Raw genomic sequence first — 26,963 nt, forward strand, 5'->3', positions numbered from 1 at the left:
CCCATGCTGCCTGCATTGGTGTAGAAGCACTTCAGTTGGGCTATTGATCCTGCCACCTTTTTTGGGAGAGAAGTCCTAAGTCCTACGTGACCGTTCTCAGGTGCTTCCATGGTTTCTAACGCACCAATGACCTTTGCATCTTTGCTGCCACATGGATCTCCACCCCCTACCTCCACTGAGACGGCAGACCGAAGGACCTCGCTAGCACATCATCCCTCAAACATTGGCAATGTCCAGCCAGTTCCCGGGAAGTAGGGCTTCAGTACGCATAGCGGTTGCTCCAGAAGACAAATGTCGTAATAATGAAAGCCCCACCACCACCACCTCCAATGTCCAGCCAGTTCCCGGGAAGTAGGGCTTCAGTACGCATAGCGGTTGCTCCAGAAGACAAATGTCGTAATAATGAAAGCCCCACCACCACCACCTCCTTTTCCTTAGCTTTTATTGCTGAGCAGACATCATATGGTATGGAATATCCCTTTGGTCAGTTTGGGTCAGCTGTCCTGGCTATGTCGCCTCCCAAGATCTTGCCCACCCCAGCCTACTGGTGAGGGGGGGATGTTGGAGATACAGCTTTGATGCTGTGCGAGCACTGCTCAGCAGGCGCCAAAAAACCGTTCTAGCTACCGATACAAAGCACAGCACTATGAGGGCTGCTATGGGGAAAATTAACTCCATCTCAGTCAGACCCAGTACAACACCTGTATTGACTACAGTGGGCACTACGTGTATAGTTTAGGTGTAGACATGTATAGTGTAAACACTAAAATTTAGGTGAACCATAGTTCTAGCGTCAGTTGTTAGTACCTTCCTGTATTAGACTGAAAGGGGAAAGACCATATAGGTTTCAGTAATGCAGGCTATGGCAGTTCAAGACAAGGGAATGGACCCCAGGCAAGTTTTCTGTTGCATTTGTTTTCTATGAGAATTTAGGTAAAACAACACTGACATTTTTAAAAAAAACTTTCAATAATAGATACTTTGAAAACAAAAGTTTCAGGAGGCAAGAACTATTTTCAGTCTTCATCTTTCAGGCATAACTTGGTTCACATACATAACATATTTCAGTAACTGCAGCCCAAATGCTTTTGTATTTCGAGAATTCTGATTCATTATAGATTAAATGCTCACAAAGTACAAATTATTAGATAAAATTTTTATTCAGTACCACTGTTGTATGTTCCCTAAAGTAACTAACTTTACATTTTATTTCAGTATTCATAACTCATTATAATTTTACTATTAGCACTTCTTGCAGATTTTCATTTTCTTGTTTGAAACAGATACAGTGACAATAAAATGTTTCTTTGCAAAGCTCCTTAACTGCCTGCTATTGTACCCTGTTCCCTCTTCCCGTGCTACTAGTTGAACACTTACTTTGAAAAATTATTAAGATCAAGACGTATCTTCAAAATACACAATTTTTAAGGAGGGATAGTTACTCAGTGTAGAGAACTGAAATGTTCCAGACTATGATTTGTATATATTGGTTGTAGTATCCTCTACAGATTCATTCACCAAGGTACGCAGGGGCCAAGGGACTGTTCATTCCCAGTACCTCACAGAGCATTTGGAAGGTGCGTTATAAAGAACTTGAAGATAAACTTTCTGTCCTGAAAAGCTGTTATTCCTGAAAGTTTAACCCTGCCCTCTGACTAGTGACTAAAATAACTCCTAAATTTTAAAGCAATTTGCAAAGTGTAGTCATAACATTTTAAAATATATTTGTCAATATTTCACAATTCTTCTACTTTCAACTTACTACCACCCTTCCTAGTGATGGCTCTACTCTGCTATAAAGTAAATATGGCCTTGAATTTAACATTGTTTTAAATACTACTTAAAATTATCCCCAAATAAAATTATCACAGCCTGTACATAGAGGTTTTTCATAAATTACTGACCCACAGCTATATGATAATTTTTACATTATGCAAATCCCTGTGGTTTGATTAAATACTGGCCCCAAAACTATATAACCGTCCGTTGTACATTGGCTATCTCACCTCTCTTCCCATCTGTTTCTTTACATGCTCTGCCCTACATATTTTCCCTCTTACAGCAGCCTTTGTAATTGTACCAGACTCTTGGGGAAAAAAAAAAAAAGGAACTTTGCAGACAATTATTTCTTCTGTGAAGTTCTCTGTCTACACTCTCTAAAATAACAGCACCACCTCACACTACTCATACGTTACTTGTCATTTTTCAGAACAGTTTAGAGGGGAAAATAGAAGTCAGAGGAGACAAACATACAAAGAAATTGAGCCAAAGATGTAATTGAGGGACAAAAGATGTGGGATAATATATAGGAGATTGAGAGACACGGGTTTGAGAGGAAAGATTGTACGTAGTCCATGAAGAGAATACATTTTAATGTCAAGTCTAAGACTGACATCATTTAAAGAGTTAATAGGGAATTTTATGCTGACGTAAAGACGGGATGTTGCAGGGAATAGAATAAGACAAAAATAGCAGTGTTCTTACCATTATCCTAACATGTCTTTCTCTTGTCTGATCCCGAGCTGGAGAGGTTTGAATCCCACCTTGTCTATGAAGAGTTGACCTTAGAGGACCTATTCTAGAAATGTTACTTTTACATTTTTAATTAATTAATATATTTATTATTTCACAGAGGAATTTAAGATCTTCTGGAGCAGAGAGAAACATCAACAGTTTGAGAAGAATGTTTACCCTGCGGTTCCCATATGAATACTTATTACAATCAATCTTTTCTGCAGAAGAACTGTGTATTTTATTTTCAGTTTTAGCAGAGTGATGAGGAAAAGGCAAGGGATAGGAACCATGAGCAAAGTCCAAAAGTTGCAGAGCGCATATGACTTAAGACACCTCTGACTTCTGCATTTCCCTTTTGACTAGTTCTAGACAGCATCTTGATACATGCACTTATGTTCCCAGTTCCCATTCACTGAGCCTACTCTCCTTGTGTCCTGTAAATCGAAGCAAGGCACTTCACAGGAATCAGTTCTAGGAAGCAGCCACTTATTGATAGAGTATATTCACACTTAACATTTTGGTATCTAAATTCAATATGGGGATTTTGTTTCTTCTCTCTGTGCTTGAGTTTCTCTCTAAATAAAGAGATAACAATATTTTTGTACACAAAAGGATAACATGTTAAAAACTGAAGTACTTGTGAGCATTGTGATAGGCAATGTATTTATTACCTGTTACAACATAGAAGACTTGTTTAAAGTTGTGTGCTTGACCTGTACTTAAGTCCTGGATTTTGGGCTGGTAAGACTATTGCATTGCCCTTGTGTCTACTTCCACCCAGTTTTCAGCTAGGAGCTAAGAGTAATCAAATTAACAGGATGCATCTATACTGCCAAATAGCATGTCCCTCAGCTCACTCCCTGGTCCTGAATGCTTGTATGTCATATATATTTGTTCCTTACTAGGTTCTAGTGGGAGTAGCAATACAAAAATGGAAGAAACGCCTAAGTGCAGCCTTCACTTCAGGGTCTGCTCCTCAGTGGCAGACTGGATGAGAATGCAGCATGTTTGACTCCTTCCATCTTGCAGTAACTTTGAAACAGATTTTAGTAGTCTTTCCAAGCTCAAGCACCTCTACACAATTTTAAACATCCAAAACCTGATACAAAAACACCATTCCAGTTGTCTGTTACATGGGCTTCACATTATTTCATTAACTCTGAACGACTGCATACATAACCAATAATTACATTGCAGGGCCACAAGGCTAGCTTTGTGGTGTGGTATGCATCCTTGAGCTGTGAGTCACTTTTTTCCACCAGATCTGGAGGGACTATGCAGTATCCCCTGGACAGATAGCAGAAAGAGGGAAGAACCCTCTCCCCATTCACATTCACCACTTCTAAGGTAAGATCAGTACCTAGTCAAACAACTTATTTTAAACCACCATGGCGTTGCACAGTGAAGGAAAAGTCACTCAGGGGGATGCTGATTCTAGTGACAAGCAAAAGTTACCAGCATCGTATCCCAGCTAAGATCAGAAAGTCTTCTCCTCTTTGCCATTACTAGTAGATGGCAGTCAGCAAAGCCAACTCCTAACTGAAGCAACTTCCAAACTGTGCAGACTCAAAGAAGTGAGCAATATTGGTTAATACTGCCTAGCCCAGTCTATACAGGCTGTGATAGGATGTCTTACCAATGTTAGAAATCTGTAGACAACTACTTTTTTTCTAATCCCCATGGACAAACCAAAGTAATTATGATTAAATGTTTCAGAAAACCAGAAAATCCAATTTCCCAAGAATAGGAGGATGGAAGGAAGCAGTTGGGAAGATACTAGGGCATATTTTCTTAGGGAAATGGGAGATACAGGTTTAATGTGAAGAGTTGAATAAACTAAATACAGCAAAAAATCATTATTCATTTTTGGCTGCAGTGTATGTGCTGATTATGCAGAGATAGACATATTTTCCTATAAAACAAAACAGATGGAATACCACAGTATAAGTAAAACACACAGAGGCCCAAATTAAAATACTGCTAACTATGTACAAAAATATGTGAAATTACATTTAAAATGTATTCTATTATAGTTTATTTCATTCATGTATCATTCTAGTGTTTTTTTAGTCATCTAAAGGTAAAAAGGAAAAACATGACTTATTAGACTGTCTTTAAGATATTGGATGTTAAACTACAATGATAAACACAAAGCAAATACATAGAATATTGAGGATCTTACAATAAACATAATATGCACTCAGGCAATTCCTCTATACACACACACACGTGCACAAACGCCTATTTTTCAGATGGACAGATCTCTAAAAAAGCTCGAGTTATTTTAGTGAGTAGTACTGAAGACAGATTATATGAAAAAGATATAGACAGGTGAAACAGAATTCATTTAATAGCTACACGCATGATAAACAGCAGTGTGGTAAAGTTAAAACCTATACCATGACTGTGGCAGCACAAATGAATTCAGATAAGAAGTTAAGGATTTTTATTGATGTTCTGGATACATTTCAACTTTTTTTTTTTTTTTTTTTTTTTTTTTTTTTTTTTTTTTTTTTTTTTTTTTTTTTTTTTTTTTTTTTTTTTTTTTTTTTTTTTTTTTTTTTTTTTTTTTTTTTTTTTTTTTTTTTTTTTTTTTTTTTTTTTTTTTTTTTTTTTTTTTTTTTTTTTTTTTTTTTTTTTTTTTTTTTTTTTTTTTTTTTTTTTTTTTTTTTTTTTTTTTTTTTTTTTTTTTTTTTTTTTTTTTTTTTTTTTTTTTTTTTTTTTTTTTTTTTTTTTTTTTTTTTTTTTTTTTTTTTTTTTTTTTTTTTTTTTTTTTTTTTTTTTTTTTTTTTTTTTTTTTTTTTTTTTTTTTTTTTTTTTTTTTTTTTTTTTTTTTTTTTTTTTTTTTTTTTTTTTTTTTTTTTTTTTAACTTAAATTCTACTTATGATCCAGCTGGGTATTGGATGAGATTAGCTCTGTGTATTGTGCATACTTTCATGGGCATTATAAGCCCTAAATAATCAAGGTTTATGAAGTAATGAGAGATCTACAGAGAAAGAAAACTTTAGAAATGAAAGTACTGTAGATGATCTGGATAGTTTTGTATGAATGTCCAACTGCTGCTGACAACTCCTATGTGCACGCAGCAGGGGTGTATGTGATTCTCCCATCCAAGGTTTCTGATGAAACAATAAAGTACTAGAACTCACAACTTTACCTTCATCTGCAAATCAGTACACCATTGCACAATATAATTTTCTATTTTTTGTTTTAGTTATCATTTGTAAGATTGTGAAATTGTGGAATTGTTTTGGTGAAACCTTTTCAAATGATTTAAGTTCTCTTTCTATTACACTTACTCTTTTTCTGAAGTTAAGCATATTACATTTCCTTGCTAATGTTTTGTAAATCAAGAATTTTGCATAAAGCTGATTGCCATTCTCATCTTTTTGGCATAGTTGATGATAGAAGACTAATCATATAGCAAGGTCATTGCATGAAAAAGAATAAATGTATTGCAAGATTGTTTGTAACTCAATGTTTTAAGTCAAATGCAGCAATATCTAGAGCCTGTATTCCGAAGATGTTAGTAGATATTTTTGAACAACCTGATGTAGGCTACACGAAGTCAGATAAACTTCATGAAGAACGTCTGAGACTATGAGAGCAATATATTCATTTCAGTTATGTATAAATGCAGGGATTTTGGCATAAACAAAGTGCAAATTGCCTCAGAAGCAGATACAAATGCCTAAACATTCCCCCTCCCCCCAAACACCACCTTTGCATTCAGTGTAGACATTTCCACAGTAAAGGTACTTTTCTCATAGCTAGAATGATTCAGTATTTCAACCCATGAAGAAGGGTAGGAGTTCTACATTTATCATCACAAAATTTCTGCTTTTTTTTTTTCCCCCGTAAGACTTTCTGCTGATTTTGCTATTACTAAAGCTGTTGCTGACGTGTACTCTTGACAATTTTGTTCAAGATTTAGAGATGCTGCTATGAGTAGGTGCAAAATGATGACCTTGATCTAGCGATCTGTGACATTACATTTTGAACTGAAAACTTGGTTACTCAAGTGGAACGAATGTGACCTAAATAGGTTACTGATGCAAATATCAAGGAGAATCTCTTGGTAGGGAAAGAGCTATACAGAAAACAGGGTAGCAGTTCACTTCTCTTTAGTTATACTGTAAAAAATTCCTTTAAGCACTCAAAAAATATATAACTTGTATATAATGATTCTTACATTTTTGGTGTGAAAAAAATATTAAAATGTCATAAGGATTTGCTGTAAAGTGATATGAACAAATATCAGAAAACTTTTGGGAATATTCAATTATTCAATATGATCAGAATTCTCTAAAACTAATACAAGTTTTTTCCACTAATGTTTATATTTTGAAGACTATCAGAAAAGACAGCTTTTAGACAGTCATGTTAGGTAATGCCTTTAGTGTTGGGTGTTTTGTTTTATAATACAGTCTTATGTTTTATAACATAAAACACTCATGTTTTATTTTATGTTTTTATCTAATCTAGAACTTTAAAAAGTCCCTTTTATTAATGATTTATATCATGCAGTATGCTAGTCTACCTTCGCTCAGCAACAGAACACACACTTCTTCTTTAAAACCAGTTCTGTTCCCACTGGAACTTGTGCAAATAAGGTGTTAACAATAAAAAGAAAAGTCCTACATGAGGACAGCAGCAAATGTTGGGGCAACCCAAGAGGAGCTCCCACCGCGGGGGAGGTGGTGATGGAGACCTGCACAAACTGTGAGAGAGGGGCTGCATGTATCTCTGTGTGTGTATGTGTATGCGCACGTGTGTGCACGTGTGTCTGTGACTAGAACTTTTGGCGATTTGCTCAAGAAGGGTGTTCAGATATTTGAAGAAGTTAATTCATATTTTGCAAGTGTCTAGTATTGCAGTTTATCTACTGCATGACTGATATCAATCCTAAACACATAGTTCATCTGATTGCCAGTTAATTATGTATCATAAGTAAATCAATAAGCCGCTTTGATCATAATTTGGTTTAAACTATGTGAACTGAGCAGTTTGGCACTGCAACAGCACCAACTTCCCATTATTCTCAGCCTTCTTTTATTATTTGTCATTATAGCTATACAGATGCTCATCCGCACTGCTTAGCTGTTGGCTCAGTTCCTGGGAGATTCTGTTTTGCTTCAATTACTTCCCTCTAAGGTAAACCTGTTGTAAAGGGTGAACTGAGCATTGGCACTGCAACAGCACCAACTTCCCATTATTCTCAGCCTTCTTTTATTATTTGTCATTATAGCTATACAGATGCTCATCCGCACTGCTTAGCTGTTGGCTCAGTTCCTGGGAGATTCTGTTTTGCTTCAATTACTTCCCTCTAAGGTAAACCTGTTGTAAAGGGTGCTATCCCTAACTTGCATGGATAGGAGCCAGCTAATGCTCAGTATTCACTGGGATCTATGTGGTGCCTTCCGTAGTCCAGAGAGATATATTTGTTTGTTTATTTGTTTTTCCAGTTCAGAGTGTTAAAAATAAGGTGAGAGCTGTACTGAAGCTTTCTGGGATGTTCTTATGCCTGAAACTATGGACTTTTTGAGCTTTTCCTAGAATTTGGCATGAAGATTTATGAGGTGGCTGAAGGTGCAAGATGGAGCTGGAGGACCGCACAGGGCAAGTGGTGCCAACATTTTTGAAGTCTTATCCACACTGGCTATTGAGGGTGGTTCCAGCAGTGAACTGACTCCAGAACAACATCCAGGATTTGTGCTGGAAGAAACTATTTGGTTTACTCCAAAGCCAATCCCAGTAGTAACAACCATTAATGAAATTTGGGTGATCAGGGAACAAAAATTGGTTAATATGGAAAAATTATATATAAAAATTATAGTATAGAAAAAGTTAAAGTTTCTGACAGTATAGAGGTTCTCTAAATTGCCAAGCTGCCATGCATGTGTCTTCTCTAGATCATATACAAGGTTTCCTTTTTTTCTGTGTACTTTAATCAGTGATAAAATATCTGCACTGGAAATGTCAGAAAATAAAGTCAGTAAGCAGCAGGGAAGTAATGAGGGGACACACAGGGGTGTTCTTGGGAGAAAAATCCCCTAAATATTCCCACAAAGGCAGCAGCCTCTTGCGCTCTCTGCCTGACCCCACAGGTTGTAGCAACAGGTGTGAGTATCAGGGTAACAGACTGGGAAGGTGAGGAGCTTGTGGGATGATGACATTTATCTTCTGTGTGATAACTTTGACTCATGCCTTATATTTGAAGCCGTGCAGGCTTCAGAATAGATCGCTTCAGGTTCTTATCTCTATTTCAAACCGTAACTGAATCAGCAATTTCAGAAGTTAACTACATTGAAAACATGCCAGAAATTAAGTGATGCAAAATAAGTACCAAAAAACTACCAGATGGTGTTACAATCTGGATTTTTTTCTATTCAGAAATGCACATGTAAATCAAAGTACTGTAACTGCAAATTAGCCTATGAAGCTGAATGTTCTGGAACACATTGAAATTCACAGGAGTGAAAAGAAGCAAATAATAATGTTAATACTTATAAGAACTGGATGAGCATTTTAGTGTGATTTATACATTTAATTATCTCATCAGTCATTAGCCAGTGTATTTCATACTCCTCTGGTGAAGTAATTAACCAAGCTCCACCTTTACTCTACAATTACGCTATCATGTTACAGAATCACAAAATCACAGAACAGTTGAGGTTGGAAGGGACCTCTGGAGATCAACTGGTCCACCCCCCCCTGCTCAAGCAGGGCCACCTACAGCCAGTTGCCCAGGATCTTGTCTAAGCAGTTTTTGAATATCTTCAAGGACAGAGACTCCACAACCTCCCTGGGCAACCTGTGCCAGTGCTCAGTCACCCTCACAGTATAAAAGTGTTTCTTGATGTTCAGAGGGAAACCCCTGTGTTTCAGTTTATGCTCGTTGTCTCTGGTCCCGTCACTGGGCACCACTGAGAACAACCTGTCTCTGTCCTCTTTGCACCCTCCCTTCAGGTATTTATATACATTGATGAGATCCGCCCTGAGCCTTCTCTTCTACAGGCTGAACAGTCCCACCTCTCTTAGCCTTTCCTCATAGGAGAGATGCTCCAGTCACTTCATTACCTTTGTGGCCCTTCATTGGAGTCTCTAGCAGCTCCTTATCTCTCTTGCACTGGGAAGCCCAGAACTGGACACAGCACTCCAGGTGTGGCCTCACCAGTGCTGAGCAGAGGAAGGATCTCCTCCCTTGACCTGCTGGCAATACTTTGCCTAATGCAGCCCAGGACTCCGTTAGCCTTCTTTGTGGCAAGGGCACACTGCTGGCTCATGTTCAACTTGGTGTCCACCAGGACCCCAGTTCCTTTTCTGCCAAGCTGCTTTCCAGCTGGGTGGCCCCCAGAATGTACTGGTGCCTGGGGTTGTTCCTCCCCAGATGAAGGACTTTGCACTTCCCCATGTTGAACTTCATGAGGTTACTTAATGTTATTTAATTGATTATGATTCCTCTGTCCAGAATGTTGTGTTGCCAGCTAAATATAACATATGTATTTCTTAGGAATTGAAACAGTTCATTTCCGTTTCAGTTTATTATTGTGTGAATCAAACTAAAAATCATACTCCCTTTGAAGTTTATCAGACATATATCCAACGATGAACTCTTGGGATATATTAAAATGACTGAAAATATGAATTTGTCTAATAGATAAACTAAGGCTCCTAAAATCAGTTGCCTTGTTTTCTGTTTTAAAATGTAGTGGAATTTTTTTTTGTTGTTTTTATAAACAGCTCACTTCTGTCCCATTTAAGCAATCTAAAATGAAAAGTAAGTTTTGATGCACATTTGCAATTTAGACACTGAAAAATTCAGCTGTTCATTCTGCATAGCCTGCCTGCCTCTTACTTTGGTATTCTAATTTTCTCAGAAAAACCCACCATGATGACAACCTCATTAATATGCTAGGTTGATGACTCTGATGAGATACCAGCTAACTTCTGTCCCATTTAAGCAATCTAAAATGAAAAGTAAGTTTTGATGCACATTTGCAATTTAGACACTGAAAAATTCAGCTGTTCATTCTGCATAGCCTGCCTGCCTCTTACTTTGGTATTCTAATTTTCTCAGAAAAACCCACCATGATGACAACCTCATTAATATGCTAGGTTGATGACTCTGATGAGATACTTTTTTGTTGTTGTTCCTATTTATATATTCCATTTTTCTTTTCCTGCTGAATCTTCCAAAAAGGGTAAAAAAAGGAAAACAGAGATGGTCATTGGTACCCAGTGTTGACCTAAAGCTAATGGAATATTACTTGTTTATTAGTGCATTTTACAATTAATGTAAATTATACTATAATTGCTTCCCATTGCTAGCTAGAGAATGACTGAAAAAACACTGCATTATACCAACACATATATTTATGTTTTTAAAAAAACCCTAAATGCGTTTTTTTGGAAAAAATGGACTCCAGAAAGTATAAGAAAGAATACCAAAATATATTACATGGAACTGAGTAAACATCACATCACAATCATCTATCTCACTCGCGACATCTGAAAACACTGGTATTGTATGGCTGAGACAGAAGTGTTACTTAGAGCAGGCAAGATATCAGAGGACAGTTTTAGATATCTGAATAAAAGTGGTAGGCAGACAGCTGCTTGGAATGTCAGAGGCAAAATTTATTTTGGCTTATAATCCTCCTGAGGTATTTTAAGGCTATGACTACATGATTCTTTGATTTAACATAACAAATGTCCTTGTGGAAAACACAGGTGAAAACAAACTAGCACTAAAGGCAGACGAAACTCATACAGAAGACTGGTGAGGACAGATATATGATGTTATCAATAAAAAGAGTAGGATTGCAAAAGGGACAGTCCATTTCTCACTTCTCAGTTCATCTTTTGTGAACATCTACTTATTTCATGAGTAATAACAGCACATTCATGTTCCTGCTTCACAGGGGCAGCTCCTGGAGTCCGACTGGGGGTGTGGGTGCCCCTGACCTGTGGTCTCAGCTACTGGAGCCAGTGGGGTCTTTAACCTCCAGCTAGTGGGGCTGCGTCCCGAAAACGAGCTACTGGGGGGGACCTGGGTGAGTGAGGAGGGCAAGGGGGGCCATGCCGGTACTCAGCGATCCGGTAATGTGCGTGTGCTTGTGAACCTGGCGAGTGTGGTGTGTGTGCTGCACCAGTGACCTTCTGCCTCTGCCAGCCCAAGAGGAGGAGGGGACGTGGCTGTCTGTGCCTGTGTCTGCTGTGAGTCCTGAATGTGGGTGCTGCTGGGGGCAGCGCCTTCTCTGCGGCCATCTGTGTGCCTGGATCTGTCAGTGTCTGTGTGTCTGTGTGCCTGTGCCTGTCTCTGGGACACACACTTAACTTCGCTACTGGTTGAACCTCCTAAGGGGAAAAGGGCAGTTGCATCCCTCAACTCAAGCAGAGACCCCGGGTCCCCGGGGGCACCATGCTGGGCTCCAGCCGCCAGGCAGGAGGGTCCTGGGCCGGGCGGCTGGAGCCAGCGGCAGTTCCTAACTTTCCTTAACTTCTTTTTGTTTGTAAGCATGAGACTATTTACATGTATTCTAACATCTGAATAGGAATAAAAAACCATACCAAGTTCTTATTAAAAAAAAAAAAAAGCCTAACAAAAAAATATGATGAAGACAATCTATCATTAAGTGCAGGAAGCCCTAGCCATGAATTCATTTGCATGCTGGACAAAGGAACGACTTAAGTACAACAGATAGAGTGGGCTACTTTACCATGCTACTGCCTCAACCTTTTAAGAGAACACTTCAATAATTCATATTACTTCTATATATGAATATATATACACATACTTACAAAGCATGTGTAATTATATAAAATATTTCAAAAGACACACTGGGAAAAATGTTCTGTAATAAACACATTGGACATTTTTTTCCTTTTTTCTTTTTTAAAGAAAATACTATACCTTCTTAAGTAGGTTTTCCTGTTTGTCTATTATACAAATACAAGGACTACAAGCACTCACATTCTGAAAATAAAACTCAGTTACTGTAAATTTTATATTTTGAATGAAAATGTAAGTAAGATGAAGATAAGATGTTTTCTCAAGATAGTTACGTACATCAAATGAATAGATAATGAATGCTGTCAAATGTTTCATGTATGTGAAGACAAAGTGGTTTGTAGTAATTTCCACAACTTGCAAAATGCCACAAAACAATCTTGATGCATTTTATTTTTTTTTTTTTTAGTAATTCCTACTAAACTGAAGATGAAGGAGATGTCTATAACTTGAAAATATATATATCTATCTCAGACTCATATCTTAAAAAGCAAGAAGAATTACCTAAGAGGAAAAATGTGATCTTTCCCTATTTCTGCTTTTATTTACAGAATTTACAATAGGTTGTCCAATATTTCTTTCAATATTTAAAAATTATGCCTAAATAAAAATGAAAAATATAAAATTAAAATAAATAAGGTTTAAGTGAAGTATGCTCTGAGAAATGTCTTGCTAGAAAATAATAACAATAAAAAAGCCCAGAAAAACAGGGACATCTTCAAAGTTCACCAGAGCAAAAGAGTAATTTCATGTAGCCATGTTAGATGACATTCCTGTGAAATAATGATATGTAAGTAATAAACTACATTTGATAAACCGTATTTGTAAAGAAAAAAGGATTGTTACCGTTAAAGAAAAGGCAAAATGTGCAACATGGGAGTTTAAGGAACAATGACTGGAGACCTCACAATTTCACATTTCAAAAGATTCATTTTTTTAATCTATCTGTGGTGATATCAAAGATCTTTCTAAAAAATATCTAAATAATAATGAAAGGACTTTTAATATTTCTTGATATAGACTAATGATGCACCTCACCTAGTTACCGTCAGAGCAATTTTTGTGATAGGTTTTATATCTAACCACAAGATTACTGAAAAACACACATTTAATATCAGTGTTTCAGTAAATCAACTTTTCCCTTTCTTTGTTAACAACCTGTCACATTTTTATGGAAGAGTTTCTTGCTCATGTAATTTTTCATTTCTTTTTCCCTTGTATTTGCTTGAAGACTGTGATCCAGTAAATAATGAACTAATTTAGCACTTCGATGAACTAATCTAGGACTATTCCAAAAGTAACATATACCAGTGTTTTTGGATCATGGTTACCCTGACACTTTTGATTTCTTTAGTTTTCTTTTTCTGCAGATTCTCCTTGTCCCTTATTATTCTACCTGCTAGGTAGTGAGACAGGTTAGAACACCTCATGAGAGATCAATCGGTATTCTGCCATCAGTGTAACACTGCTCAATTATTTATACCAGTCTCCTCTTGCTGTGCAAGTATATTTTCCTCATCATGATCTTCCATGGCACTATCTGACATAGACCGTATACATCATGTTCTATCACACGGTTTTTGTTCTGCATTTGCGATTCCAAGACAGCTGCAAGAAGTCAGTGTTCTACCATTCTCACAAATTGGTGTATGTTCACTTCTTGCATTTACTCATTTATTTCAGTCTAGCATCCTCCTTTATTTGTGCACCTAGACAGCTTTTGTATACTATTAGATTATTAAATCCTGCTAATCCAAATTACAGAAGTCAGTGTGACGATATGAATGGGTAAAGTGAATGGAACACTGTCAGAAGCATATACCTCTAATCTATTAATACATTTCATTCTATTAATGTAAACGTATAGAGAGAATCTGTTTCTGATACGTGCCTTTCAAATTAAATGAATAAATAAATAAACAAAGGTGTGTGGAAATAGAGATTTAAATGAGATTTTGTACATTTAGGAAATTAAAATTATAAAATGATCTAACTTTGTTCCTTTTAATTCTATCCAGTTAGTACTACGCTGCATTAACTTTTCACACGTCAGGCATAATTCCAGTCACTGGCTGCTGGAGTTTAATTATCACCTCTTTTTTATGGAAAGGGAAAAAAAAAGCCCTATAGAAGAGATTTCAAAACAAACTTGATTTAGCATGCTAGGCTACTTTTTATGTGATGGGCCACATAACCTTAAAATATTTCATAATACTAGCACTTACACACTGTTTTATATTCTAGCTAATAAATTGCTAATTTGCTTAGCTCATCTAGTTCTTATATGTAACTGTTTCATATTTGGTAGCAAACGCCAGGAGACATTAAAAATACATCATTGTGAATTGCAATCATCCGTGTCAGCATTTCAGTGGAGAAAGTTGTGGAAAAAAATTAAATTATTAATTATTGAGGAGAAATAATACAGTATCAGCATCATCTCACGGCCCAAATATTGAGGCGTGCTTTATGAACTCACAGTGACTCTTCAAAACACGCAACAGAACTCAGGTCTCCTGAACTAACGTGTGGAAGCAAGCCTCGCTGGTCCTAAAAGCTAGACAAGGACACAGCAGCATCACAAGAAGGATGAGCTGAGCAGATGCAAGTCGAGGTCGCACGGCTGCAGATCCTGAGTTATTGGGAATACACGTTACATCCGCTGTAACAAAGGCTCCTACTGTGTAGATGCTGCTCTGCCATACCAGGCCCCCTCTCAAAGCAGTTTTTATCTGCTGTAAATGTATATAAACCCTGCTACTTTTGTTTTCAGAGTTCATATTGACCGAGGGCTGAAATAAACTGCTTCTGCCTGACCTGAATCTGCAAAATAGGCTGCATGTTGATGCTGCAACAGTGCTACACCCTGTGCTGTCTTCCTAAATATTTCTGTATTTGATTTGCTATGTGAACGAGGAACCGATCTGTACAGTAAGCTACAACAAATACAGCTGCACCTGAATTGGGTTTATGGTCATTTCCACCACCTGAATACTTAAAGTGTTCATCACCATTTGTCCTAAGAGGAAATTTGTATGTCAGGTACTTTATGATCCAAAGGCAATGTTCTATGTAATTCCATGCCTAACATTTAGTTACACAAACATTTATAAATGTTAAAAGGACAAAAATAATCCGCAGCTATAATAATAAAATATACCTATTGGTTCTTTCCTCAACATTTTTCTATTCTCTCAACATTTCTTTTTCACACAAGCACAGATGTCATACATCTTTCTCATTGGTGTAACTTTATGGGAAAAACATGCAATGTCCTTTTGCAGATGATATTGCCACAGCTACTTAGTAAACCAACTGCAATAACTACACCTAGAAACAGAGTTGTGAAATACTGGAGATCTAACTTTATATTACACTTTTTTTTAAGTACAGTTTATTTTATATTAGAACTAATGTTTCCGAAGGCATATTTTTCAGTCTAAATATGGATATGAAAATGTAAGATACTGTGGAATTGTTAGTGAATTTCAAGAAAAAAATAATAATAAAAGCCTTTCTGAGTATATAGTCTTGTAACACAGCTAAAATATTTTAGTTCAAATATTTTATTTCATTCCATTCAAGAAATCAGTGGAATAGACTTCTTAGCAGAAATAAAAACACATCATCATAATTCTTATTCCCAACAAATAACAACAAAATACTTTAAAAAAATTTCCGCTGCTTCCTACTTTTCTTCACAGTAAGATGGGGATAATTTCACCTTCCTTTAGCTGTTGACAAAGTAGTAATCTAGTTTAAGCTAGTTGTCTAGGCTTTTTCTCCAGAAGATCAATAAATTTATGCATCAGAAGAATATGAATTACCCATAATATTTCAGAAAACTACTTAAGGATGGAATACACTGCATATTAAACTGCCTTTTTTCATTGATTAGAAAAGGTGCATACATATTTGACCTACTTATAAATGAAACATAATATCTAGAAAGCTAAAATTAAGGTAAATTAATGTCACTAGATTTTTTGTTAAAATTCTTTTTGGAAATTATAATAATTTTGAACAAAGAATGAACTCAAAACTCAGTTTCTTTTCTCTAACAGTATTAAATTTTTCCTTAAATATCAGTAGATTTTCATTGGACCAAAAGTCTTGGCAGCATTTCTTGACTGACTTAGTTGGAAATTAATAATTTTGAACAAAGAATGAACTCAAAACTCAGTTTCTTTTCTCTAACAGTATTAAATTTTTCCTTAAATATAAGTAGATTTTCATTGGACCAAAAGTCTTGGCAGCATTTCTTGACTGACTTAGACACCCCCACCCCAGTCTTGGAATAGAAAGTTATTTCACTATTTTCTAATAAAGAAAATGCAAAATATAACTTTTATAAAGTAACAAATATCCTCTAATACCTTTGTTGTTATCCATGCCTCCAACAGCATAAAGTGTCCCAACTGTAGATTTTCTAGGTTTAGTTCTTGGACTTTGCATGAGAGTTCTTCTCTCTGGTAAAAGATGGTATTTCATGGCTTCCAGAATAAGCTTCTGGCATTCTAGGTCATCCTTAAAAAGCACATGGTTTTCTAGGTCAGCCAATATCTGTGAATGACATGATCGTGAATCAGAAATGCTAGAAATTCCTAGAAAAGCAATACCATGCAATGAGAGAAGATCACAAAATGGATGTCATAGGTATATCACTTCATTGTAGAATACAGGGGTTTGCAGGGCTATTTTTTTTGGAGGAGGGTTAGGACAATAAGTATTTAGTTGATTTTTAAAAGACTGTAGGTAACTTTTAGATCACTGTTTCACCAACCCTTAAGACTACAATCTTACTACTCTCTTACTGAAGACATTGAAGAAAATGAAGTATTCTCTTGTAGGTTACAGCCTGGCTTATTTTTAATGGTTTCCAACATAACACTGAAAGGATCCAGAAGGCACCTCTTTGCAAGCATCTTGAATGTGCAGTCATATAACAACATTCTACAGTATTTTATGTAATACTTTCCAGGAACATCCCTTATTTTTAAAACCAAACCAAACAAAAAAAAACCCCTAACAACAACAAAACCAACAAAAAACCAAACCAACCAACCAAAAAAAAACCAAAACCAAAAGAACTTGCTTGTGCAAGTTTTGAATCTATTGTTTTGCTGTATTATTGGCAAAATTAAGGATTAATAATACAGATAATGTAACTGTCTTTACAATTGGTATAAAAACTATAATCAGTAGTTACCAAAACAGATGCTCAGTGCATACAGCTGAAAGAATATTCTATTATGTTTCCATGGAAGAAGGCTACAAGTTGTAAATATTAAGTGTTTGATTCACTTGCCTGTATATACATATCTACTGGCTTTTGAGATGCTGTAAATCACCATATAAGTTTTCAAGATCCCATTGGACTAAGCAACCTGGTCTAACCTCATAGCTGGCCCAGCTTTGAACAGGAGGTTGGACTAGAAACCTCCTGAGGTCTACCCCCACCTGAATGATTTTGTGATTCTGTGACCTCGCTGATGTCAGGCCAGAAGAGTGCAACACTTATGCAGATTTTGCGCCATATCTGCCAGACCCATGTAGATATCTCAGATACCCTAAGGCATCAGAAGTCAGTCAAACTCTCAATGTTTATGTTTAGGCAACTGAGCATTACCTCTAGATGCTGATCCCTATATTCTGCTGACTATCAAATTAGAGCAGGTTTTAATTGCATATGGCAGCATATCTGTACAGTCTGGTAGATTTCTAGATCTCATAGAACATCTATCTGGGAGACCCAATCATTTTCAGAGAAGTAGCTGAAGGCCAGGAAGCAGGAGAATTTAGTTCCCAGAGTCTATGAGGAGATACCTCCCTCACAGACACATAGATGCAAATGTATGCAAACTGCTTTGCAGTTGCCTGAACACAGGCAGCTAGATTCCTTTTAAGGACTCTCAGCTATTTCATCTGGACTTCAACGGCTGCTGAAGAATACATGAATGTCCTTTGTCAATCTGTCAGCCTTTTGCAGATAACACGTTTTCTGTGACATCTAAAATATTAATAGCTTGGTACATGTAGACAGCAGACTCCTGCTTCTGATTTTAGATGTCAGTCATGAAATGAATCTATTCAGGTCCAAAGAAAGGCATTACACACTGCAGTATCTTAACTGGTGATCCAGAACTCTTATTTTACATGGCTGATGACCTAACAGACAATAGACCTGCTTATTAAAAGAAGTGAATAAGGAGGTTCATCTAGCCTGACAAAATATGTCTCCAAATGTGGCCATAAGTCAACGTCTAGGGAACAAGCCATAACACTGTTTTCAAATACATAGTAATTCCCCTTAATATTCCCCCAATGTGCAACTTTCAGATCAGGGATGTTCTGAGGTGGATGTCTTTTCCATGCATTTTGTAATTCTCAGGGACCTTATCTTCCATGAACTAGTTCAATATTCTTTTGAACTCATGTAAATTTGTTGCATCTACAATACATTTTCACAACAAATTTGGCCTATCACTAGCTGTATATGAAGCTTAACCTCCGTTTGTTTTGAACCTGGCTCCTGTTGCTTCATTTGCTTTCACTCAATTTGCTTCATTCATTTCTTTCATTCAGTGCCCCCTAATTCTTCTATTGAAAGAGAAAATGAATAATTGAGCCCTACCATACCAAATTCCTTATAATGTTCTAGACTTCAGTCACATTCTCCATTAGTTGACTGTCTTCTAGTCTAAGGAACCTTAGCTTAGTTAATCATTGCTTGTATGAAAGAAGATTAGTATCTCCCTTGTTGGCTTTTTCTGAACCTTTCAGTTCTGTTAGATTCTTTTTGTGAAGGGAGCAGAACTGCACACAGTAGTCAAGATACTGGCAAACCATGAACTCCTATGGTGGCATAATGATGTGCTCTGCTTTGTTATCTTTTTCTTTCCTAATAACTTGTAACTTTTGATTTTGCCTTTTTGTCTACTACAGAGCTTCAAGTTGACTTTTCCAGAAATTCATAATTCATAGACCCAAAATTTCATTCCTGAATGGAAGTAGCCAACTAAAAACCTATGATTTTAAATTTGAAGTTAAGGTTTGGCTTTTTTAAAATTTATTTATTATTATTGTTTCTTCTCAATTTGCATTACTTCCTCCAGTTGCTTATATTAAATTTATCTACATTAAAATTGTAGAAATGCAGTTATTAGGAATTTTGAGTGGGTTAAATGCTACTCACATCTCGTGTATTGAAAATTAAAGTATCATCTTTAATATACGCATAAAAGCTATGTGGCAATGCAGAAAGATTACTATAGGAGTAATAAGATTTGTGCTATTAATAATCATGGACTTTTTAGAGTGAAGGAGGATTTCATTTGTTATTGGTCTCTAACTTAGGTACTTGTAGTCCATGGGGAAGTGTTGGTATAACTGGAAAGTTTGATTCTATTATTAAATTACAGAGCAAGCTCTCTAATTTGAGGAGACTATGCATTGCAGTGGAAGACTGGGTATTTCATTATTTTCTATTCTAACACAAATTCCACATATTTTAGCTGATGAAATGATTTTTTTAAATTCTTCTTTTTATTTAATTAAAGGTAGCTGCCTGAACTAGCAAGGATATGAGGTGCTCTCCATGGGCTACTCATGAGTGAAAAAAATTGTGGATATTTTGAGTCACACTGATGTTCAGTGAAGTTCTAGGCAAAAATGGATGAAATTCAGTTCTCATTATTAAAACATTAGCCTCTAGTTAGCAAAACTGATAGTTTTAAGCTGTCTGTTGTGCATGGAAAACCTCTGGCACATTTCAGATGACAGTACACATCATGTTTGGCTCTGCCTATCTTCCTGGATATCCGGTATCATAAGATATCCATACATTGATACCATGAAAGAGAAAAACAGGTGGGGAATAAAAAAAAAGGAAGAGGGAAAAAGAAAGTAGAAGGAGATACGGAAAGGTACAAAGAGCCTTTACCACAAAGTAATTGAGCTGAGTTCAGGGAAAAGGAATAACACTAAAAGTGTGATAATGTAGCATAGCAAAGCTAGCAATACACACAAAGCCCCTAGGTTCATAGCAAATAGTAAGCTTGCAGAGGGAACAGGTAATACAAAGGAAACCATGAGATTTATTAGTTTGCACAAGGACTGCATAACTAATAAATTTACGATATCTTAAATGTAGTAATCCTAATATTCCTGTATTCTCCTTATCAGGATGTGAAAGAAAATGCTATAATGAATATATGCTATATCACAAATGTACAATTAAGAAGGCTAAACCAAACATAAAATATTTATTTTGGTTACTAAACCTATGGACCAAACACAATGGTGTTGTTTTACCACTTAAGACACAAGAAAGTTAAAAGAATGAAAATGTGAAAGCAAAGACAGCTATGTTCCTTGATGGTAATGTTTTCAGAAAATGTCACTCAACATAGTTCAGGTTAATAGCTTTATATAAATGTTTGCAAACAGATTATGCATCAACCACAAATAATCCCACAATCATGAAAGTAAAAATAAATGTATGAAAGGAAAAGACAGATAACATACAAAGGGGCTGAAAATGTATGTATTGATATATTTTGGGGACTTCAAATATCTTCCAGGATCTCTGAATAAATCTTTGTCAGCGTGTCAAATCTGGATTCACGTAATAAGTGAAGGAATGAGGTCTGAAGTTTTTCCTCCCAATCAATAACGAATGGCTCATATGCTTTCCTTCATTTAGGCAGATTAGGTTTTTGAAAATTGTCATATCGACTTTCTATGTCTGGTGGGACAAGCACTTTTCACATATTACATGGAAAATGAGGCATAGAAATCCCTCCATATATTTGTTTTCCAAAACTATATTTACTTTTATTTTCTAATAAAACGGCAGTATCTATCATATTCATTTTTATAAATGTGCATGATTGTTGTATTAAGAAACTACTAAAACACCTTTGAAACAGCAGCAGCAGAATAATAAATAACTGACTGGAAAAACAAGAAAAATATTGAGATTGACTAATATGAATTCAATCTCAGAAGAATGTTACAGAAAAGATTTGAAATTAAACCTGCTGGTCTTTTAAATTTGTCACAAACTCCCATTCTGGCATCTCCCTAGCATATATGTATCTTTTAAACCAATTAGTTTCTACTGATCTATATACTCCAAGGCCATATGCCTATGACCACAGAAATTCAGTAAGAGGGAGCCAATATCATATACAAAATTGTCTGATATTGAAAGTTTACTCCTCAGAACCACTTGCTTGTGTCTAGATTTCAGATAATCAGATAACAGGAAAAAACCTCTTTTGGAAAAACAAGTTCACTAAACAGGCATGTTTATGGTCAGCTTAAAACAATGTATACTCACATCTGTAATAGAAATGCTTTGTGGCTGAAGGCTCAAGATGCTGGGTTGTCAAGAGTCTTATTAAAATAGTATGAGACATAGGCAGAACAGAAATAGACACAAGCAAAAAACAGCAGAGACATTTGTGTTCCTTGACAGCAGTATTTTTAAAAGGGGTCACTACACATGGTTGAGGTTAATAGCTTGATATAAATGTTTGCAAATGAACTACACGTGAAATAAATTATGCTTGAAAATATTCTTAAACTTTGATATCGACTTATTTTTTTACAGGAAAATGGCCAGCTCCCAAAGTCTGCTATTTTCAATCAAAATGGTAGTCTCTTAAAATTTTATCAGGAAGTGCATTAAAACGTACACCACTGACATATTTGTTGAACTGTATTATGATCTAACATGTAGTACCTTCATGTCTAACCTCATGAGTTTAAATACCAAGATTCTATTCTCTTCCCTCGTAGCTGGTGAGTGTTTTCACGTTGACTGTAATGGTATTATGCAAGGTACAGCATTTCTATATGTTTTTACATTTAATATTATTGAGCTAGGGTCAGTACAAGAATAGTAGCATAATCACTGGAATTTTTACTGTATTTCTTAATCTAAGTTGAGCAACAAGAAAACTGAGTCTATGGTTAGAGTCCAATTTATTTTCAAATGTATTTACCTTCCCTAGTGTGTAGAGGAAAATACAATTCTTAGGAAGTTATTTAAGCTATTATTTTTAATAACTTTCCAAAGAGGGTATCCTTACAATCTTGGCACCCACGATATCAATGGAAGGGCTCAGAAACTTCAGATTATCAAGAAATTAAAAGAAAGCTTTTTGTATGTTAGATATGATAAGGATTTGTATGTATATGTGTGTGTGCATGTTCTGGTGTTGGTTATTATGCAATTAATGTTACTAAATAAGAATATTAAAGTGTGCTAATAAACAGCAGTAGTAAGTATATTTCATAACACTAGGTTAATTTCTATTTCATAACATTAAGATTTTTAATATCTCCTTTTTGTGATTTTTTTCCATTTGAAGTTCTCAGCACACTACTCAATAGATTAAAAATCAAAGATCTGAAGACAAATCACGTTCAGAGTTCAGGCAGGATGACGTCTTATCTTGCAAAATGATTTAAAATACATTTAGGACTTCTGAACCAAACAGTATACTCTGTCAACAATTAATTTAACAGAATACAGGCACAACAAAGCTGAGAAATTAAATAAGCAGTTTCTCCTGCACAAATTTGAGGCAATATATTGTTACCTATACTTTCTAATGCTTAATGGAATTAATGGAATTGATGACAAGGTTTTTTATGGCAAGCTTATTATATCAGTAAGGATCAAAATCCAACAATCATATTTGGTGACTTCCTATCAGACAGCTACTTCTTTATTCTGATGTTCCAATCTGTGCCTAGGCTCTTAAAGCAAATATTTATATCTATGAGATCTTCTAACTAAGTAGCCAGGTGTTTCAAATAAAGAAGTGATAATCAGTGAACACTGTCCTGTCCCAAAATTCTGAGATTTCATGCACCAACCACAAACAGAGGCTGAACCTCTCTTTCTTTCTGATTAGAAATTCATCCTAGAAAACTTTAAAAGCAGACAGAAACCTGTGTTTATTTCCCTTAAAAAAAAAAAAAAGTTTTACTCAATGGCCAAATAATTTTTTTTGTCAACAACAACAACAAAAAAAACCCTAACTAAAAAAGTAACAGTAAAAGTAAAAAAAAACCAAAAAAATCTTATGGGGTAAAAGATAGGCCTTTTCCCAGCTGCAAAGTTATGGGAAAAATAATTTTGAACAAAGTATTAATTCCTCCCTCCTAACCATTTATTTTAGCACATAGGCTGACTTGTGATAAACATTGTATTTCTGACTGTCCTAATAGCTAAACCCTGTGAGTGAGGGGGGAAAAAAAAGCTGAAATTAAAGCTACTGTTTAAAAACCAAAAGTCATATAAAGCTAACAGTTTCATGTTGTCTAAGTTTCAATAATCTGCTTCAATGTTTTCCTAGTCTATAGTTATCTTTCCTTATTACATCAAAATAATCAATATATTTTTATTAAATCAGGATGCACTTGATCAGGAAATTCAGTTAATAAGGATGTTTCCCTGGAAACCATATTATGTTCAGCTTGCTATTTCATGGCTATGACATGCTTCATTAAGGAGAATTGTATCTAACATTAAATGAAGATTTCTGGGTTTTGTAACACGTGGAAACTCAGAGCTGTCGCTTCTCAGAAGACCCACATCAGTGCTACTTCAGCATAGTTACTTCTAGCATTGCTAGAACTTTTCAGACTAGCAATATCCTAAGGATTTTTAGTAACTTTGTGTCATCACACTTCTCATTTTTCCAAGTTAAAACCCCACCAAATCCTTTCTCAGCTGTACTTCTAAACTACTTTCAACACAATGCTGCAGAGAGCAGGCATGCTTTGTCTCTGTGAAGCACATTCAATTTGAGATCATGAGTGAAAAATACTCCAGTAGTGCCAAAAGGAAAGTCAAGTCTAATGAGCACAAAAGGAGGAGTTTGGTACTGGTGCAGTGACTGACAGTGGGCGCACCACGGAACTGCGCCCTTATTGCTGCCTGCCTTGCTGTCACCCTTGGATCCCACCGTCCTTCCTCAGGGAGCAGCTCTACTTTTGCTGCTCCCTGACAGATCTCCACCAGCCCCTCTTTTATCCCATTGATTTGCAGCTATGATCCAGGTGAGAGTATTAGTGATTATTCACAAACAATCCAAGCCTTCTTTAACCATAGTAGGGTTCTGCCATAGGGAACTTTAACATATGCAGAGCCCTAGCAAGGGGGTTCGTGCCAATCCATACTTTTTTTGGCTGTGCTGAACCATTTGGTTTCTCCAGCAGCCAGCAGCCCCCATCCAACACCGGCACAGCAGGCGAGCCACCGCCAGGAAAAGGGAGGAGAAACTCTAAGCAGGGGATTTGACCCCAGGAGGCTGGTTTGAATTAGCTGATTTGAATGATACTAAGTTAAATCTCACATATTCTACATAAATTATCATCTGAGAGATGGGATGGGTCCCATTCTCCCCTGTTGAATGCGTGGCATCTAGGATGAAATTCAGCCACTACTAGGGAAAAAGAGGGTGCCACCTGCCTGGGAAGGAAATAATCACCCTCCTCTCTCCTGCACCCCACTCTTGGAAAAGATTACAAGACAATGGAAGAGCCAGAGAACTTCCTCACCAAAACTTTCCTAGTATTCTCATCCTTCCGAAGAGGTGCAGGACATGCCCTGGTTATTTAGGTAGAGCTTCCCACCTTGTGAAAAGTGTGACATTATTCGCTCAGTCAGGGTGAACTAAACCTCAAATTCCACCATGTGGGTATGTGCCTCAGATACAGTAATTACCCAAAAGGGGAGATGCGGAAACACCACAGGATTCCTACCATTAAAAAGAAAGACTTGGATATTTCCTCCAGGACAGGTGTCAGGGCTATGAAACGGAACAAAGTGAGGAAGTGTTCCCTGCATGCCAAAGATACTAAGCACCTGCAAAAGTTTTTATCTTCTTTTTTCCAAGTGATAGTTGCTGCCAAAAGGGGCACAGCATCATTCAAAATTATACTTTATGCGGTCTCGATCTGCCCATGTTTATTTATTGTGATTTAGAATCCTGAATAGTCCTTAACAACACATAATTATTCTATACCCTGAATAGTATTAAATTTCATACCCAAACATGCTACTTTTATGGTAGGCAGAAAGCAACTTCCAGTTCTCTAAAAATTATCCCAGTATCTAGATACATTCTCCCTATAAAAAACCCTAAAGAGTCCTCAGAAACCTACACGCCAATGTTATGCAGAAAACAGGATTAGCCTTATCTTAATAGAATTAATAATCATAACAGAAGAACAAAAAGCTTAAAATCCTTTAAATTAACTGTGACTTAAAATGTGGATTTTTATGGCACTTTTTTTTTTTTAACAAAGCCCATGAGTCTCTCTCTTGATCCAAAATGTATCTGAAGTCACTTGACAACCTTGAGTCAGAGTAACACATTACCATATGAAACAAAAATCTGAAGAAGGAATGACCTGAAGTTCGCATGGTTTGAATGGTTTTCAAGAGAGAGATTTGATTAGCTATCATTGTCCTTTTATGTGTCTTCTTCCATGTACAGGTTTGTTATGACTGGTTATTGTTGATGATCATAGTAATGCAGCTACCAGGAAAGAATAGAGGCTTCTGAAATGTAAGGTCATGATTGTTCTTTGTACAGATTAAAATGAAAAGCAAAGAAGGGGTTTGTATGAATACCTGGAAAGTATAAAATACTGTTTTAAAACTTTCTTTAAAAGCTTTCTTTAAAAAAAGTTCTCAGTCCACTTTCAAAATCTTACCATACTTATGCTGCTCTAGCTGTTAGGAAACACTGTGCAAGTTTGGACGAAACTCCAATTAGAAGAATTTTTTCTCTGTCTAAAGCTGGTAGAAGAAGTCGTCATTATTCCTACGTCATTGTATGGGTATATGAAGGGAAGTATTTCAGTTGCCTATGTGGTGAAAGGAATAAATTGTTTGACACTTTGTATTTTCTGTCTCTAAGACAACTGCAAGAAATGCCTGTAAATACTATCGTAACTGCAGATTTCAACTTAATTCATTGTTATTCTGATTAAGACTGTACGTACCCATTTTAAGAAATATCAGTTAGGCTATTCATGCTCCACCGCAAACATGAAGGAAAAAGGAAGTCCCCCACAAAGTGCTGCTTCTTTTTACAAAACCAATAATCTCTGAGCTACTTCTGCTGGATACAAACTCTCTTATTGTAATGACTAATTGTTTAGTAATGTTTAAACTTCATATCCTTATTTAAAAACTTTTGAACCTATGAGATAAACAAAATAGTGAGTTAATTACTTTCATTTTTTTGTTTCATCTTAAGAGTTTGTTGAAATGCTCCGTCTTAAAAAAAACTATGCAGACTTCCTTGAGAGAGCTGAACATAGGTTCTGCAGCTGGCAATTGATCAGCAATTGTCATTTACATTTTTCATAGGTAAATTGATCTTGGAGACAGCGTGTTTTTCAGGACAATTCTGCAATGATTGTAAATAGTTTTGTTATTTCTTTTTCTAAGAACAGCCTGATGTCAAACTTAATTATTTCCACTTAAACTAGAGCTTATAGGTAGAAACAACAGTATACTAAGCTAATATTATTAACAGCATACCAAATGGATCTACTTCTGTATGAATACATTTGGTCATGCATCAATTAATTCAGGATCCTGCCTGAATGAATATATCCGTG

General features: G+C 36.0%; 1 protein-coding gene across 1 annotated transcript in view; it reads right to left on the reverse strand.

Annotated features, from left to right (window-relative positions):
• The window catches only part of KLHL1 (kelch like family member 1), a 194,315-nt gene that overhangs the window by 65,413 nt on the left and 101,939 nt on the right, over positions 1-26,963 (reverse strand). Inside the window, exon 5 of the mRNA XM_009281714.2 lies at positions 16,685-16,871. Within this exon, the coding sequence (XP_009279989.2) occupies positions 16,685-16,871 (187 nt within the window). The remainder of the gene's footprint in view (positions 1-16,684; positions 16,872-26,963) is intronic.

This window comes from Aptenodytes forsteri, unplaced genomic scaffold, assembly GCF_000699145.1.
Source record: "Aptenodytes forsteri isolate BGI_AS27 unplaced genomic scaffold, ASM69914v1 Scaffold51, whole genome shotgun sequence".
Taxonomy (NCBI): Eukaryota; Metazoa; Chordata; class Aves; order Sphenisciformes; family Spheniscidae; genus Aptenodytes; species Aptenodytes forsteri.